The 12,767-nt window shown below is 40.2% G+C and overlaps 1 protein-coding gene across 1 annotated transcript; it reads left to right on the top strand.

The window, feature by feature from the left end:
• The first annotated feature begins 755 nt into the window (after positions 1-755).
• On the top strand, positions 756-12,129 carry LOC108697650 (matrix metalloproteinase-23). Its single transcript, XM_018227899.2, has 8 exons — positions 756-1,328; positions 3,564-3,679; positions 5,619-5,758; positions 6,931-7,098; positions 8,014-8,178; positions 9,076-9,186; positions 9,270-9,396; positions 10,653-12,129. The coding sequence occupies exons 1-8, from the start codon at positions 1,200-1,202 to the stop codon at positions 10,825-10,827; spliced, it is 1,131 nt and encodes a 376-aa protein (XP_018083388.1). The 5' UTR covers positions 756-1,199; the 3' UTR covers positions 10,828-12,129.
• Positions 12,130-12,767: the final 638 nt, after the last annotated feature.

Here is a 12,767-nt window from a genome sequence, read left to right on the forward strand (position 1 = left end):
ACAATATATATATATGAATGCAGGTATTATTTTTCAGCTGCTTGTGTAAGCACACTTAAATGCTTTATTTCTTTTAAGATACCCTGGCAAGGCAGAATTTTCATCAAATGGATCAAAAGACTAAAATATAGATTATAGATACAACAGTCAGCAATCTTTGTTGGCACAGTTGTAAGAATAATATAGACACCATAGGGTTCATTTTCTAGGGCAAATGTGCAAAGCACAATTATAATACAAGCATGCTGGTGCTGGTGTTGGAACTTTTGTTCCATCCCTCAGAAAGGCACTAATCATGGCCATCTATTCACATTGCAAGCTGTGCAGGGGGACCCTGGTGCTCAAGTCCGGCACTGGAGGGATAAATGGGACCATGTGTTCAAAATCCAGACCTCTATTTAAATAATAAATGTTTGCACTAGTTTAGTTCTATAAAATACATTTGTAGTTGAAGCAGGGAAAATAATTGCCCCTTTGCCTTGTAAGGAACATGGTTGATATAGCCATGTATTATTTGTGCCATACATAAGGAATAATAACTTGCAGCAAATTCTAGCAGGATTCCCCAGCATCCCTAAAATTCTATGAGGTATTCAGCAGGTCATATTTTAGTTTTGTCCTCTTTACAGAAACTGTCAGGAGCAGATTTATCCCTCCTACTCTTAAGTCAGTCAGCTGGAAGGAGACTGCATAGTTAACCCTCATCCCCCAACACTAGCCCCCATCATAGTCCCAGCCCTAAGCCTTTGCCTGTGAAAGACGAGAACATTTGGCTCCACTTAGGGAGTATAGTTGGCAGCCTACAGACTCGCAGCCTGCGTTTTTTAAAGTAAGAAAATAATCAGAGTGGAAGTAAGAAAAATCCATGGGAAGGCAGCAGAAGGGGTTTAGGTGAAACACTGTTTGAAGAGTGCACAAAGATGGATGGAGAGGCTGCTACTGTATAAACAGAGCACCTTAGCAAAGGGTGGGGGATAGGAACTGACTGTATGATAGAAGTAAGGTGCAAGAAGAGACATAATCCTGGATTGGTCAGAATGCAGATCATTGTAAGGGAGACAAACTCAGACCAAGGGAGAAGAGAGAAGTGAATATAGGGAGTATGCAGAACATTCCCCTAACAAGCTGACTGAGACAAGGTATCAGGTTAGTCTCTGCCAAGTGGATCATCGCCTGTCACAGACTTCTGATTAAAAAATATGGATGGCACTGAAGATATTGAGCTTCAGAGGAAAAGGTACATCTGGGCATGTCTTGCTATTTTTACTGGAACAGTGCTGCTAGCTGGAGTTTTCACAGTCTCTAATGCTGTGCCCTTGGAGACAAAGGTAAGTGCCAACAACTCATCACCCTGGTATATTAGATATTACATCATATATATATATATATTGGAACGTTTGGGAAATATTGCTAGGGCAAATATTATTATTAGTGTATGCACAATCTCCAACACTAACCTTAGATAACTGTTCTTATGCTCTATATATGCTCTATATGTTCTATATAGGTAAATGATATGAAATTTGCATCCCCACGTTCCCAGCAATGCTCATGGTGCTGGGAATGACATTTGATGTCTATAGACAGGAAAGTCAATGTTTTGGATGTGGACACCCCTCTATTGTAAAGCACTGAGAACCATGTTGGTGGTAGGTTGGGAGCTATACACTAGTTGTGAAACAGTTAATGTCTTTACTGGGCTCTGGTTAGAGTCTATTGTGGTATCTGCTTCCTTCCAGTGCTATTATGTAACATCCTTTTGAGGGAAGTCAGAAGTGGACACAGCCCTGGCTATTTATCAAATGTTTGTTCCGAAAGTGAAATGCCTGCTCCTTAGGTTTATCTCCTTAGGAATGGACTGGGAGCATTTGGCTGATAAAGCAAATAGTTTCATGTCCCATGATGAAGCACGGCCCAGGGAAGCCAGGCACATGTAATATACAATGCAGCTTTGTTAAGACTGAACAAGAGGTTTCAGATGTATCTCGTAGGAAGGATCAGCTGAGTATTAACAACAGAAAAAGGAGGAGAAACGTCACTATTTTACATCATAAATCTAAATATCTAGCTGCATTGGGGAACTAGGGATCCACTGATTTCAGCAAATACCACAGATGTGTGTCTTTATTAAATAGTATTATATAAACAGAGTCCCTTGGGATCTCATATTTTATTACTAACTACGCTGTTTGCCTGACTCCTAGCCAAATGGGTTTAATCATTAGATAGTCCCTTAAGATATGCAAGGTCATAGCTCTTTCATATAGGACCTTGTTTGGAAGGAACATATGTAATACCATCTGTTAAGTATTTTATATCTGGACTTTGGGAAATTGAGAGCAATTGGAATTTTTGAGACATTTACACAGACTATTTCTGGCTAGATGGGCATTTTCATCATCTTAGCCCACGTCCTGCGTGGCTCGGCTCCAAGGCCCAATGCATTCAAGCGTACAAATTAAAGAAGTGCATGAGTGATGATCAAATTGGGTCAGTTACAAGCCTATTACCTCGATGCCCTGAGAGAATGATGCCTCAGTAAGAATAAAGAACCCATAATAAAATGTATTAAATAGGGATGTTTGGCTAGAGGCCATTCTGCTGTTCAAGATAAAAAAAAATGGTCTGCACATTGGACATCACTGTTAATATTCACCTGGGGTTTACAAGACTTAAACTTGCCACATGCAGGTGATATTAGATGCCTACTTGGCCCCTGTAGACCCAACAGGTAACACATTGGCCTATGTATTCTTCCAAACTGATTCAACCAATATCTGGTCAGATAAGTCAATATTTACTGTACAGGGGAGAGGACCCCACCTTCCCCAAAGGTCTCTATATGCCCCTATAATGATCCAATTATTATTTAACACAATCGTCAATAGATGCCTTTAGTTTGCCATACAAATAGAGTACTTGCCTTAGTTGTAATATTGGTGTGTAGGCTGCTATCTCAGGTCATTGTGCCTGGTCATGAGCTTTAAGGAAAGATCTTCACAATGGAACTGCTTTCAATAAGCTATTGTTTATACTAGTCAATGTAACTGAAGGAGTGGCAACTTGGGCTAACCAGACTTGGATTTTTACTATTGAGTGCCGTTCTTATATCTACCACTAGGTGGGACATGGGAGCATTTTTAGCAATGCAGGTGCCAGGGAACACCCATTGTTCTTTTGTTTGGCTGCTGGCAGGGAAAGAGAGGGGGTAATATCACTCCAACTTGCAGTACAGCAGTAAAGAGTGACTGAAGTTTATCAGAGCACAAGTCACACGGCTGAGGGCACCTGGTGAACTAACAACATGTCTAGCCCCATGTCAAATCTCAAAATTAAATATAAAAAAAAGTGTTTGCACTTTTGAAAAAACAGATTTCAATACAGGATTCTGCTGGAGGAGCCCTATTAACTGATGCATTCGGTAAATAGTATGTTTTCTCAGGACACAATGCTACAAGGCAGGAGTGACTCACACACAACTCACTTTTCATTAGGCCTAATTGTGTTAATTGTCAAGGTTTTAATTCATTTGTGGCACCAATGATGTTTTTCCTTTATCCAAGGTAGACTTTGTTGTGGCTCCAACCCCGGCTCTTCAACTCCCTCGTCACCTGAGAAACAAGCGTTACACATTGACTCCCGGTCTTCTCAAATGGGACCACTACAACCTGACATACAGGTAGTCATATGGTAACAAGCTGATATTACATTTACATTATGATGGACAGTGCATAGAGGGTTATACAGAAGTATCCAGGTCCCAACCCCAGGGTTCATCCATTCCATGGCTGACAAAGAAAAATCAAGATCCAAGTAATAATTCAAAGGTTTTACTGAGCTGGTCAGGGGGTCTTTTTAATGATATGGTGGTTCTATAAAGATTTGAATGCATAAATATAATATATATAATATTTTGAAGCATCAACTTGAAATACAGGTTTTTTTTTAAGGAACATCTAACCAGCAACGTGAACTCCTCGAACTTTGATTAGAGCCAAATGACAATCATTTCCGCATGTCTCATAACAGCAAGATGGCTGGCATTATGCTGCTAAGCAGAATTCTCATTGGCCAGTTCTCTTGCATCAATAATGACATTTTTGTTTATCTACTTTAGAGCCTTTGATGGATGGAAGCTTTTTGAGGCTTGAGATCCCCTCTAAAATAGAAGGAAGAATGTATGGCACAAAATATATGTATAAATACTGCAAGGGGACCAAATGAATCTGCTGCTTTTCACAAGGCAAAATAACACTGGGGAGTGTGACCCCAACTAGTGGCTCATGAGTAACATGTTGCTCTCCAACCCCTTGGATGTTACTCTCACTGGCCTTAAAGCAGGTGTTTATTTTTGAATTCCAGGTTTGGAGGCAAGTTTTGGTTGCATAAAACCAAGTGTACTGCCAAACAGAGTCTCCTGTAGGCTGTCAGTCCAGATAGAGGCTACCAAATAGCCAATCACAACTCTTATTTGGCAGAAACTTCTTCCATGCATGATGTGTTGCTCCCTACATCTTGTTATATTTGATGGTGGCTCACAAGTATATTAGAGATCCCCCCTCTGCAATGGCCTACATAAAGCATCTCAATCCAGCTAAGAATATGTGGTAGAAGACAGTAGACAGTAGAACCCCATTTTACATTTTTCAGGAGACCAGAAAAGAATAGTGTAAAATGCAGTAAAACTTCAAATCAGGGTATGTAAAAGTGAGGTTTTACTGTATCTGAAAACTGAGATGCAATAAAGTCACCTAAATACCAGCTAGGGTTTGCAACCTTTTCCTTTCGAGGAAAACAGGCAGTAGGGGGGGGCGATGATATCGGAGGCGGAACCAATGATGTAGTGGGCGGGTCTGTGACATTGGAGGGCGGGGCTGGTGATGTTAGGGGCGGGAGTGATAATGTGGCAATCAGCGATTGGCTGATCGCCACATTATTACATTTAATGTCCTGTCCGGATTTGCTAATTTGGAAATCCAGACAGGCACTTTTAACCCAGACAGTCCTTCCAAAAACCGTACTGCCTGGGTGAAATCCGCACAGGTGGCAACCCTAATAACATTTCCTGAAATAATAATATATTATATAATATAATATAATATATTTTTTAATATTTTTTTGTTTTTTTTAACATATTTTGCATTTAAGTATTTTGATAACAAAATTAATATAGAATCTGAGTGTAGGATTTGTTATTCAGTGAAACGAGTGAAATAATTCTGGAATACTTTCCCAAGGCATTGGATATACAATTTTTCATGCTTCCTGTGCTTACATTTAAGAAAGCTTCATCATTTAATTTCCATTTCCCAATATAAACATAGGTTGTCCCCCAAGGAGTTTGATAGATGATACAATAGAATTACATTATGTGTATAGACTATACAGAGCAGGAAGGCAGGAAATGAAGCAAAAGGTCAGACCTAGTGTTTCGGAGCAGTGGCTATTGCAGAACTTAGAATAAGGTTTGGATACAGGCGACTCCACAGACCATAATTAACAGAAACAGATACAGGTTTATACACAAACTCTTTTAGAATAGTGTGCCATTTCCTATTACATGGAAGACAAACTCATATTCTCAGACGCATATAACTCTTTTTTATTGTTCCCCAAAGGATTGTTTCATTTCCAAGGAATCTTATCAATGAAAGTGACACGAGGAAGGGGATGGCCCAGGCTTTCCAGATGTGGAGTGACGTGTCACCCTTTCACTTCAAGGAAGTCCCTGCAGACCAACAAAGTGACCTAGAAATTGGTAGGTAGCACTCAGGTTCTTGCCAAATTATAAGATTATTAAATATATATATATATATATATATATATATATATATATATATATATATATATATATATATATATAACATTAATATTTAAGTTATACTGCAGGTTATACATGGAGATGCAGTTTCCTACTAGGGATGCACCAAATACACTTTTTCAGATTCGGCCGAATACCAAACCCATAAGCATAAGCAAATCAGTGAGGGGGAGGCAAAACATTTGTTTACTTCCTTGTTCTGTGACAAGGAATTCGTCCGAATCCAAATCCTGCTGAAAATGACCGCATCCTGGCCGAATACGGAACCAAATACTGGAATCGGTGCATCCCTAGTTCCTACTACAGGTTATACATGGGGATGCAGGTTCCTACTGCACCTTATACAGGGGGATGCAGGTTATACACTGAGATACAGGTTCTTACTGCAGGTTATATGTGGGGATGCAAGTTCCTACTGCAGATTATACGTGGATTATATGTAGGGATGCAGGTTCCTACTACAGGTTATATGTGGGGATGCAGGTTCCTACTACAGGTTATACGTGGATTATATGTGGGGATGCAGGTTCCTACTACAGGTTATACGTGGGTTATATGTGAGGATGCAGGTTCCTACTGCAGGTTATATGTGGGTTTTACGTGGGATTCAGGATCCTACTACAGGTTATCAGACTTACACAGGCTCAGATAGATAACCTTCTTCTGGAAGATATAGACAAAAAAGTAGTTAGAAGGCGCACAAGACTCTACTTCTCTTGTGACAGGAAGCTGTAGTGACATCACACCCGGCAGAACCTCAGCCATGTAACTCAGAACATTAAGGTATAAAACCTGTTAAGACATTTTGTTCTTTCTGCCCTTTTAACATGCTTTTTGCCCCTGATGACGACCACTGAATGGTCGAAACACGTAGGGCTTATTATGTAATTTATGTATAATAAAGTTTTGATTTTTTACACGTAGAGTGTGCAATCCACTTTTTTATTCTTCAACTTGGAAGTCAGGCAGGTTTAAAGAATCTGAACTTGACTGATGTGCCAAGTCCTCATCTATGATGGACTTGACTTGGTTTGCATTACCAACATATGGCATCTATTGAACACTAGTGTGCAGTATATACATTTTTATATGTCATTTTCCGGTTTCAGGATTCTATGGTATCAATCATACAGACTGCTTGGAATCCTATATACATTATTGCTTTGATGGCACAACGGGAGAGTTGGCACACGCATACTTCCCAAAAACCGGAGAAATACATTTTGATGACAGTGAATATTGGATTTTGGGTAACACATGGTTCAGTTGGAAGAAAGGTACGTTTATCTGTTGTTTTAGATCTTTGGATATTTGTATGTTTAGATCACCAATATATTGTACAGCACTGTAATAGAAATGTGTTTATACAAAGAACATACAGAATTAACTACCGTACATAGTAACCAGTAACTATACAAAAGGTGAGGAGGGCCCTGCCCAAAAGAGCTTACATCAATACTGTATTTACTATATAAGTGGAAGGTTTTTATGCCTTATACAGCTTTGCCGCTAATCTTTGGGGGACAAGAATGGATAGAAAATGTGTAGATAATGCATTTCTTTGCAGAAAAACTGTCTTGTAAACATTATTCTCTGTTTTGTGCATGCATGGGGTGCTGTTTTATCTTTAAATGTTTCCAGCGTCCTTCCTTATTTTCAAAAAGTATCACACTTAGGGCAGGACTACATGGCCGATTCAGCCGCGATCCGACGCGCTGCGCAAAATCGCAGGCATCACGTCGGATGCGACGGAAACAAGGTAAGTAATGACAGTGTCGGATCGGATTGCATTGTTGATGAGACACGACTGTCGGATGCAGACGCAGCGTGTGCATCAATGCTGCGACACGATGAGACAATTGAATTACTTACCTTATTTCCGTCGCATCCGTGACGCCTGCGATTTTGTCCAGAGCGTCGGATTGCGGCAGAATCGGCCATGTAGTCCTACCCTTAAAGGCTGAGATTCTAGCTATAGTACTGAAAGAGTATTCAACGGATGGGCCCACTTAACCCATTACTAAAGTCCCTACATGTAGAGAACACAAAGGCACCTATGAGTGACCTTCAACCTGCCTGAGGTTATGAACATAAGGCTTTTATTAGCTCATTAGTTAACTGAATGGCAACAGATGTGCCTCTTATTTCCATTATCTTTGTCATATTCATCATCTAAAGCTTATTTTCCTTAGGAGTGTGGCTCACAGACTTGGTTCACGTGGCAGCCCATGAGATTGGACATGCATTGGGACTGATGCATTCCCTCAATTCTAATGCCTTGATGCACATCAATGCCACTCTGACGGGGAAAAAACTGATCTCACAGGACGATATATGGGGAATCTTCAGTCTTTACGGTTAGTAGTCAGAACAGCAGTGCTTTCCCAGTTTTTAGCACTGAAATTTTGGTGTAGGGATGACTTCAATTCTAGGGCTCTGCAGTAAAATGATATCTGCAATGTGTACTGATGCAGGCCACAATGTGAACCATAGGAAAAACCTCCGGCTTGAAGGTGGTGACTGCTTGACAGGTCCCCTTTGCTGTCAGGCTAAATCTAAGTATTAAAGATATCAGTTACCCTTTAACAATCTAAGCTAGGGTCAAATAGGGCGGAAATCAGTTTGCTGAAATCCATGGGTCGATTTCAGCCCCTGACCACTCCCGTGTTCGAGTCTGGAAACCTTGTGTTAACCTTGGACGCGAACACATTTGGCAGCTTTCAAATCAAAATGCAAAGTCAAGCTTTCCGGACACAAGCACAGAAAGGAGTCTGCTAGCAGTCAGGGGCTGTAGATTTCAGCAGGCTGATTTCGGCCCTGTGTGTAGGGTTGCTACCTTTTAGTTGAGGGGAAAACAGGCAGGAGGCAGGGCTGATGACGTCAGGGGCAGGGCTGATGTTGGGGGCGGAGCAGTGATGACAAGGGGGCAGGCCGGTGACGTCTGGGAGTGGGGCTGATGATGTCAGGGGCAGGACTGATGACATGGCGGTCAGCTGATCCCTATGTCATTAAATTCAATGTCCTGTCTGGATTTCTTAATTTGGAAATCCAGACAGGCACTTTTCAAGTGGACAGCCCTTCCAAATACCGGGCTGTCTGGGTGAAATCCAGACAGGTGGCAACCTTACCTGAGTGGCCCTAGCCTGTAAAGTGGTTTCAAACCAATATAAACTAACAAGTGCACATTCACAAGCCAAATGTATTTTGCTTCTGTTCTGCCATATTTGTTGTTATAAATTTGTCATTTGTTGTAGGCTGCAAGGATAAATATTTAGTGTGCGCCTCCTGGGCCCACAAGGGCTACTGTGACTCTAGAAGGAGACTTATGAAGAAGCATTGTCCTTACAGCTGTGACTTCTGTTATGGTACAGTAACATTATCACCCTCTGATTCCTATACAATTTACACTCTGTTAGAATGAATGACCTACAATGTGGTTTCTTTATAGACTTCCCGTTTCCAACTAAACTGCCTACACCTCCACCTCCTAGAACGAAAGTCCGATTGGTTCCAGAAGGCAGAAATGTTACTTTACGATGTGGGAAAAAGATTATGCATAAAAAAGGCAAAGTTTAGTAAGTACATGTGATGCCCTGAGTTTAGCCGAATTCTTTTTCCCTTTCAAAGTATTTTTTGATCAACAGTCAACCAATTCAACACGAGAAGCAGATTGGCTGTGGCCTTCCAAGAGTCTGAAGCAGATTGGCTGTGGCCTTCCAAGAGTCTGAAGCAGATTGGCTGTGGCCTTCCAGGAGTCTGCTGCCTTCAACTAGAATTAGAATACCTCCAAATTTGGCTGCTGGGAGCTTTTTGGTCTGTTACCACCTGAAGCAGAAGACCCAATGCCGGTTACCACTAGTCTACAGGGCACAACTGGCCTGTTAACTCAACACTTCAATACACGCAAATACATTGGGAACACTGCACATTCTATTTCAAATCAAAACATGAAGAAACATCTATCACATTTGTGTGTATTCCTTTACAGAAAGTGAAGAAAAGAGAATATTAGGCTGTTCCAAAAAATAGCAGTGTCTGCAGTCTTCTTTACAAACTCAAACAGTCACTGTATAAACTGAAAAATGTTTCAAGATTTTGCTTTCTTTGAATCAATGAATATTTAATTGTATAAACAGTGTTTCTGCTGCACATCTGTGTTACATGAAGTCCACCAACTTCTGGCACTTGTTACATTCCACAATTCTTCTGCATTTCATCACAGGTAACTTTAGACATTCTTTGATCTTCCTGGAGCTGATCATTGGCTGAGTCGTATTCTTCTATCCAGTCGAATGGTAGTTTTCCATTTGCTTCCAAGTCTTTCTGGTTTCGGTTGCAATTTTAAAGCATTTGAGATCATTTTAGCTGAGCAGCCTATCATTTTCTGCACTTCTTTGTATGTCTTCCCCTTCTCCAATCAACTCTTTGTTCAGAAGAACAGCGTACTTTGAGTATTGTCTGGAACGACCAGTTTGACTTTGATTTTTAGAGAGAAATGCACTTTAACCAGCATGCACAACAATTGCTGCCTCCCTTCATTTATTAACGGGCGTAATTGACACCTGTTTTTTCACACAATGAATGACCTCACTAATTAAAGTCCACACTGCTATTATTTGGAACAAGCGATTATAATCTGGAACAAGCCTCACTCAATGCAATTACACAGAATCAGCAGCTTGCAAGTCATGACTGTTGGGTCTGTTGGTTTTCTATTAATCTACTACACCTACTAGTAAATTATTTGCCATGTATCTATTGATTAAATAACCAATTATCAAGCCTTACAAGTATCAGTTGTAATTACTTACACACACACTCTCTCTTACAGCTGGTACAAAGACAAAGAGCTGCTGGAGTACTCTTACTCTGGTTACCTTAGCCTCAATGACGACCACATGAGTATTATCGCCAACGCCATTAATGAGGGACTTTACACCTGCATAGTAAAGAAGAGGGATCGGATTCTCACAACTTACTCATGGAACATCCGGTTGCAAATGTGAGAGCTCTGATCGCAGAGCAGAGACAGCCGCATAAACAGAACTGCCATCTGACATGGGAATATATGAAAATCTAGATTACGACTACAATGGTTAGCCATTCAACCAAGTCAACGTTGATTGTACGTTTTCATTATTGCATTGCAACTGGCAACACCGTATACGGATCAGAGACTAAGTTCTTAATGAAGGGAATTTAAGGGTGGCCCAAAGCCCCTTATTGGGGGAGGGGCATTTTTAATAAGGAATTGTTATGCAACTGTATTGTGACTTAGGGGTAACCCATCTCAGATACGGAGATTCCTACAACAGGGATCCGGCTTGCATTAGACTTTGCAGTGGTATTCCAAGCCTATAGCTGTAGTATAAAGCATGATAATAAAGTCTACCTATCTAAAACAAGAAATACATACAGTTTACCCTGTCTATGACCATTAGCGATGCCATTCATGCAAACCAATGGCTTGAGCAACAGGACAATGATATGAGGCTTAAACTGTTCACAATGGACGGTATATAATAGTGCTAATGAGTATCACTGTGAGAAAAAAAGAGGAAAGAACAGCTGAAAAGTAAGAGATAGAATAAGTAGAACATGTGGGATAAAATAGCCACCCATGGTCTATAAAGCTGAAATCATAACTGATGCAATTTTTTGGAAGTCAATCAAAGCTGAAGTCATTGGTGGTGGTGCCCGTCGAGGCATCATCAATTGATGACACTATCCCTGAAGAGGTCATATTCATTTTAAAATATTAACTTTATTCTTTTAAACTGAAACTGGAGTTATTTGTATGAGATAACCAATACCCAAACATGGTTTATGATCAGGAAAAAATAAAGAGATTGCTAAAACAGAGTTTAGGACAAATGTGAAAAAATTCGGGCACCACCCATATAATATTCTAAAATAGAAAAACGTACAGTACTGTTTCTACATTTTTTAATCATATCTAGCTGAATCAGGATCCCCATTATTTTACATGAATCTTTCCATAACATAGCGTTCCCCCAGAGGTATCCTATGTCCCTCTAGCTATTAACAGGCCAAAGTCGGACAATTCCATGTTCAGTGCTTTTTACTGTATGCATTGTTAATAGAGATCATTTAGATAGCTGGTTCTATCAAAACGGACTGCAATTTGCCATTGTATAGCTGCTATATTATATAAGGAAAGGGTCCCTTTAAGTGGCAGAACTAACCATATATCTGTATAAAGCAAAGAACAGGCAAATAGCAGACACTAAAATAACAATTATACGGTTGATGGATTGTATGTAATAGATAAAAAACTGCACAAAATGTATATGCTTCACTGTGGTTATTCTTAAAGGGATTCCGTCATGATTTTTATGATGTAGTTTTTATTTCTAAATTACACTGCAAATAATTCACTCTACAATATAACATTTCATTCCTGAACCAGCAAGTATATTTTTTTTTTAGTTGTAATATTGGTGTGTAGGTGCATCTCAGGTCATTGTGCCTGGTCATGTGCTTTCAGAAAGAGCCAGCACTTTAGAATGGAACTGCTTTCTGGCAGGCTGTTGTTTCTCCTACTCAATGTAACTGAATATGTTGCAGAATGACTTGGATTTTACTATTGAGTGCTGTTCTTAGATGTACCAGGGAGCTGTTATTTTGGGTCAGGGAGCGGTTTCCCATGACAGTATCCCTTTTAGTTAACAGCCTGTGTGCATGGACCATTCCTTAGGTGGCCATAGATGCACAGATATCGTACAAAATAAATTTTCATATGCTATTTGGTGCATGTATGGTGGGAAAAAAAGCCAACAGATATCGACAGAAGACCTGGATATCGGTCGGTTCGTCGATCAGGCTGGACGGAAAATTTTGATCGGGTGCCTTTGAAGGAACACAAACATCGGCCGTTGTTAGTGCTAAATTGTCAGATACAGGTAGAATTCTATTGTTTCTTCCC

The sequence above is a fragment of the Xenopus laevis genome, chromosome 7S (assembly GCF_017654675.1).
Source record: "Xenopus laevis strain J_2021 chromosome 7S, Xenopus_laevis_v10.1, whole genome shotgun sequence".
In the NCBI taxonomy this organism is placed as follows: domain Eukaryota; kingdom Metazoa; phylum Chordata; class Amphibia; order Anura; family Pipidae; genus Xenopus; species Xenopus laevis.

Excerpts from the sequence above, each read along its gene's own strand:
- LOC108697650 (XM_018227899.2), top strand. The coding sequence starts at position 1,200 with ATGGATGGCACTGAAGATATTGAGCTTCAGAGGAAAAGGTACATCTGG. Across the intron at positions 1,329-3,563 it reads CTGTGCCCTTGGAGACAAAG|GTAGACTTTGTTGTGGCTCC; the intron begins GTAAGTGCCAAC and ends CCTTTATCCAAG. Across the intron at positions 8,179-9,075 it reads GGGAATCTTCAGTCTTTACG|GCTGCAAGGATAAATATTTA; the intron begins GTTAGTAGTCAG and ends CATTTGTTGTAG.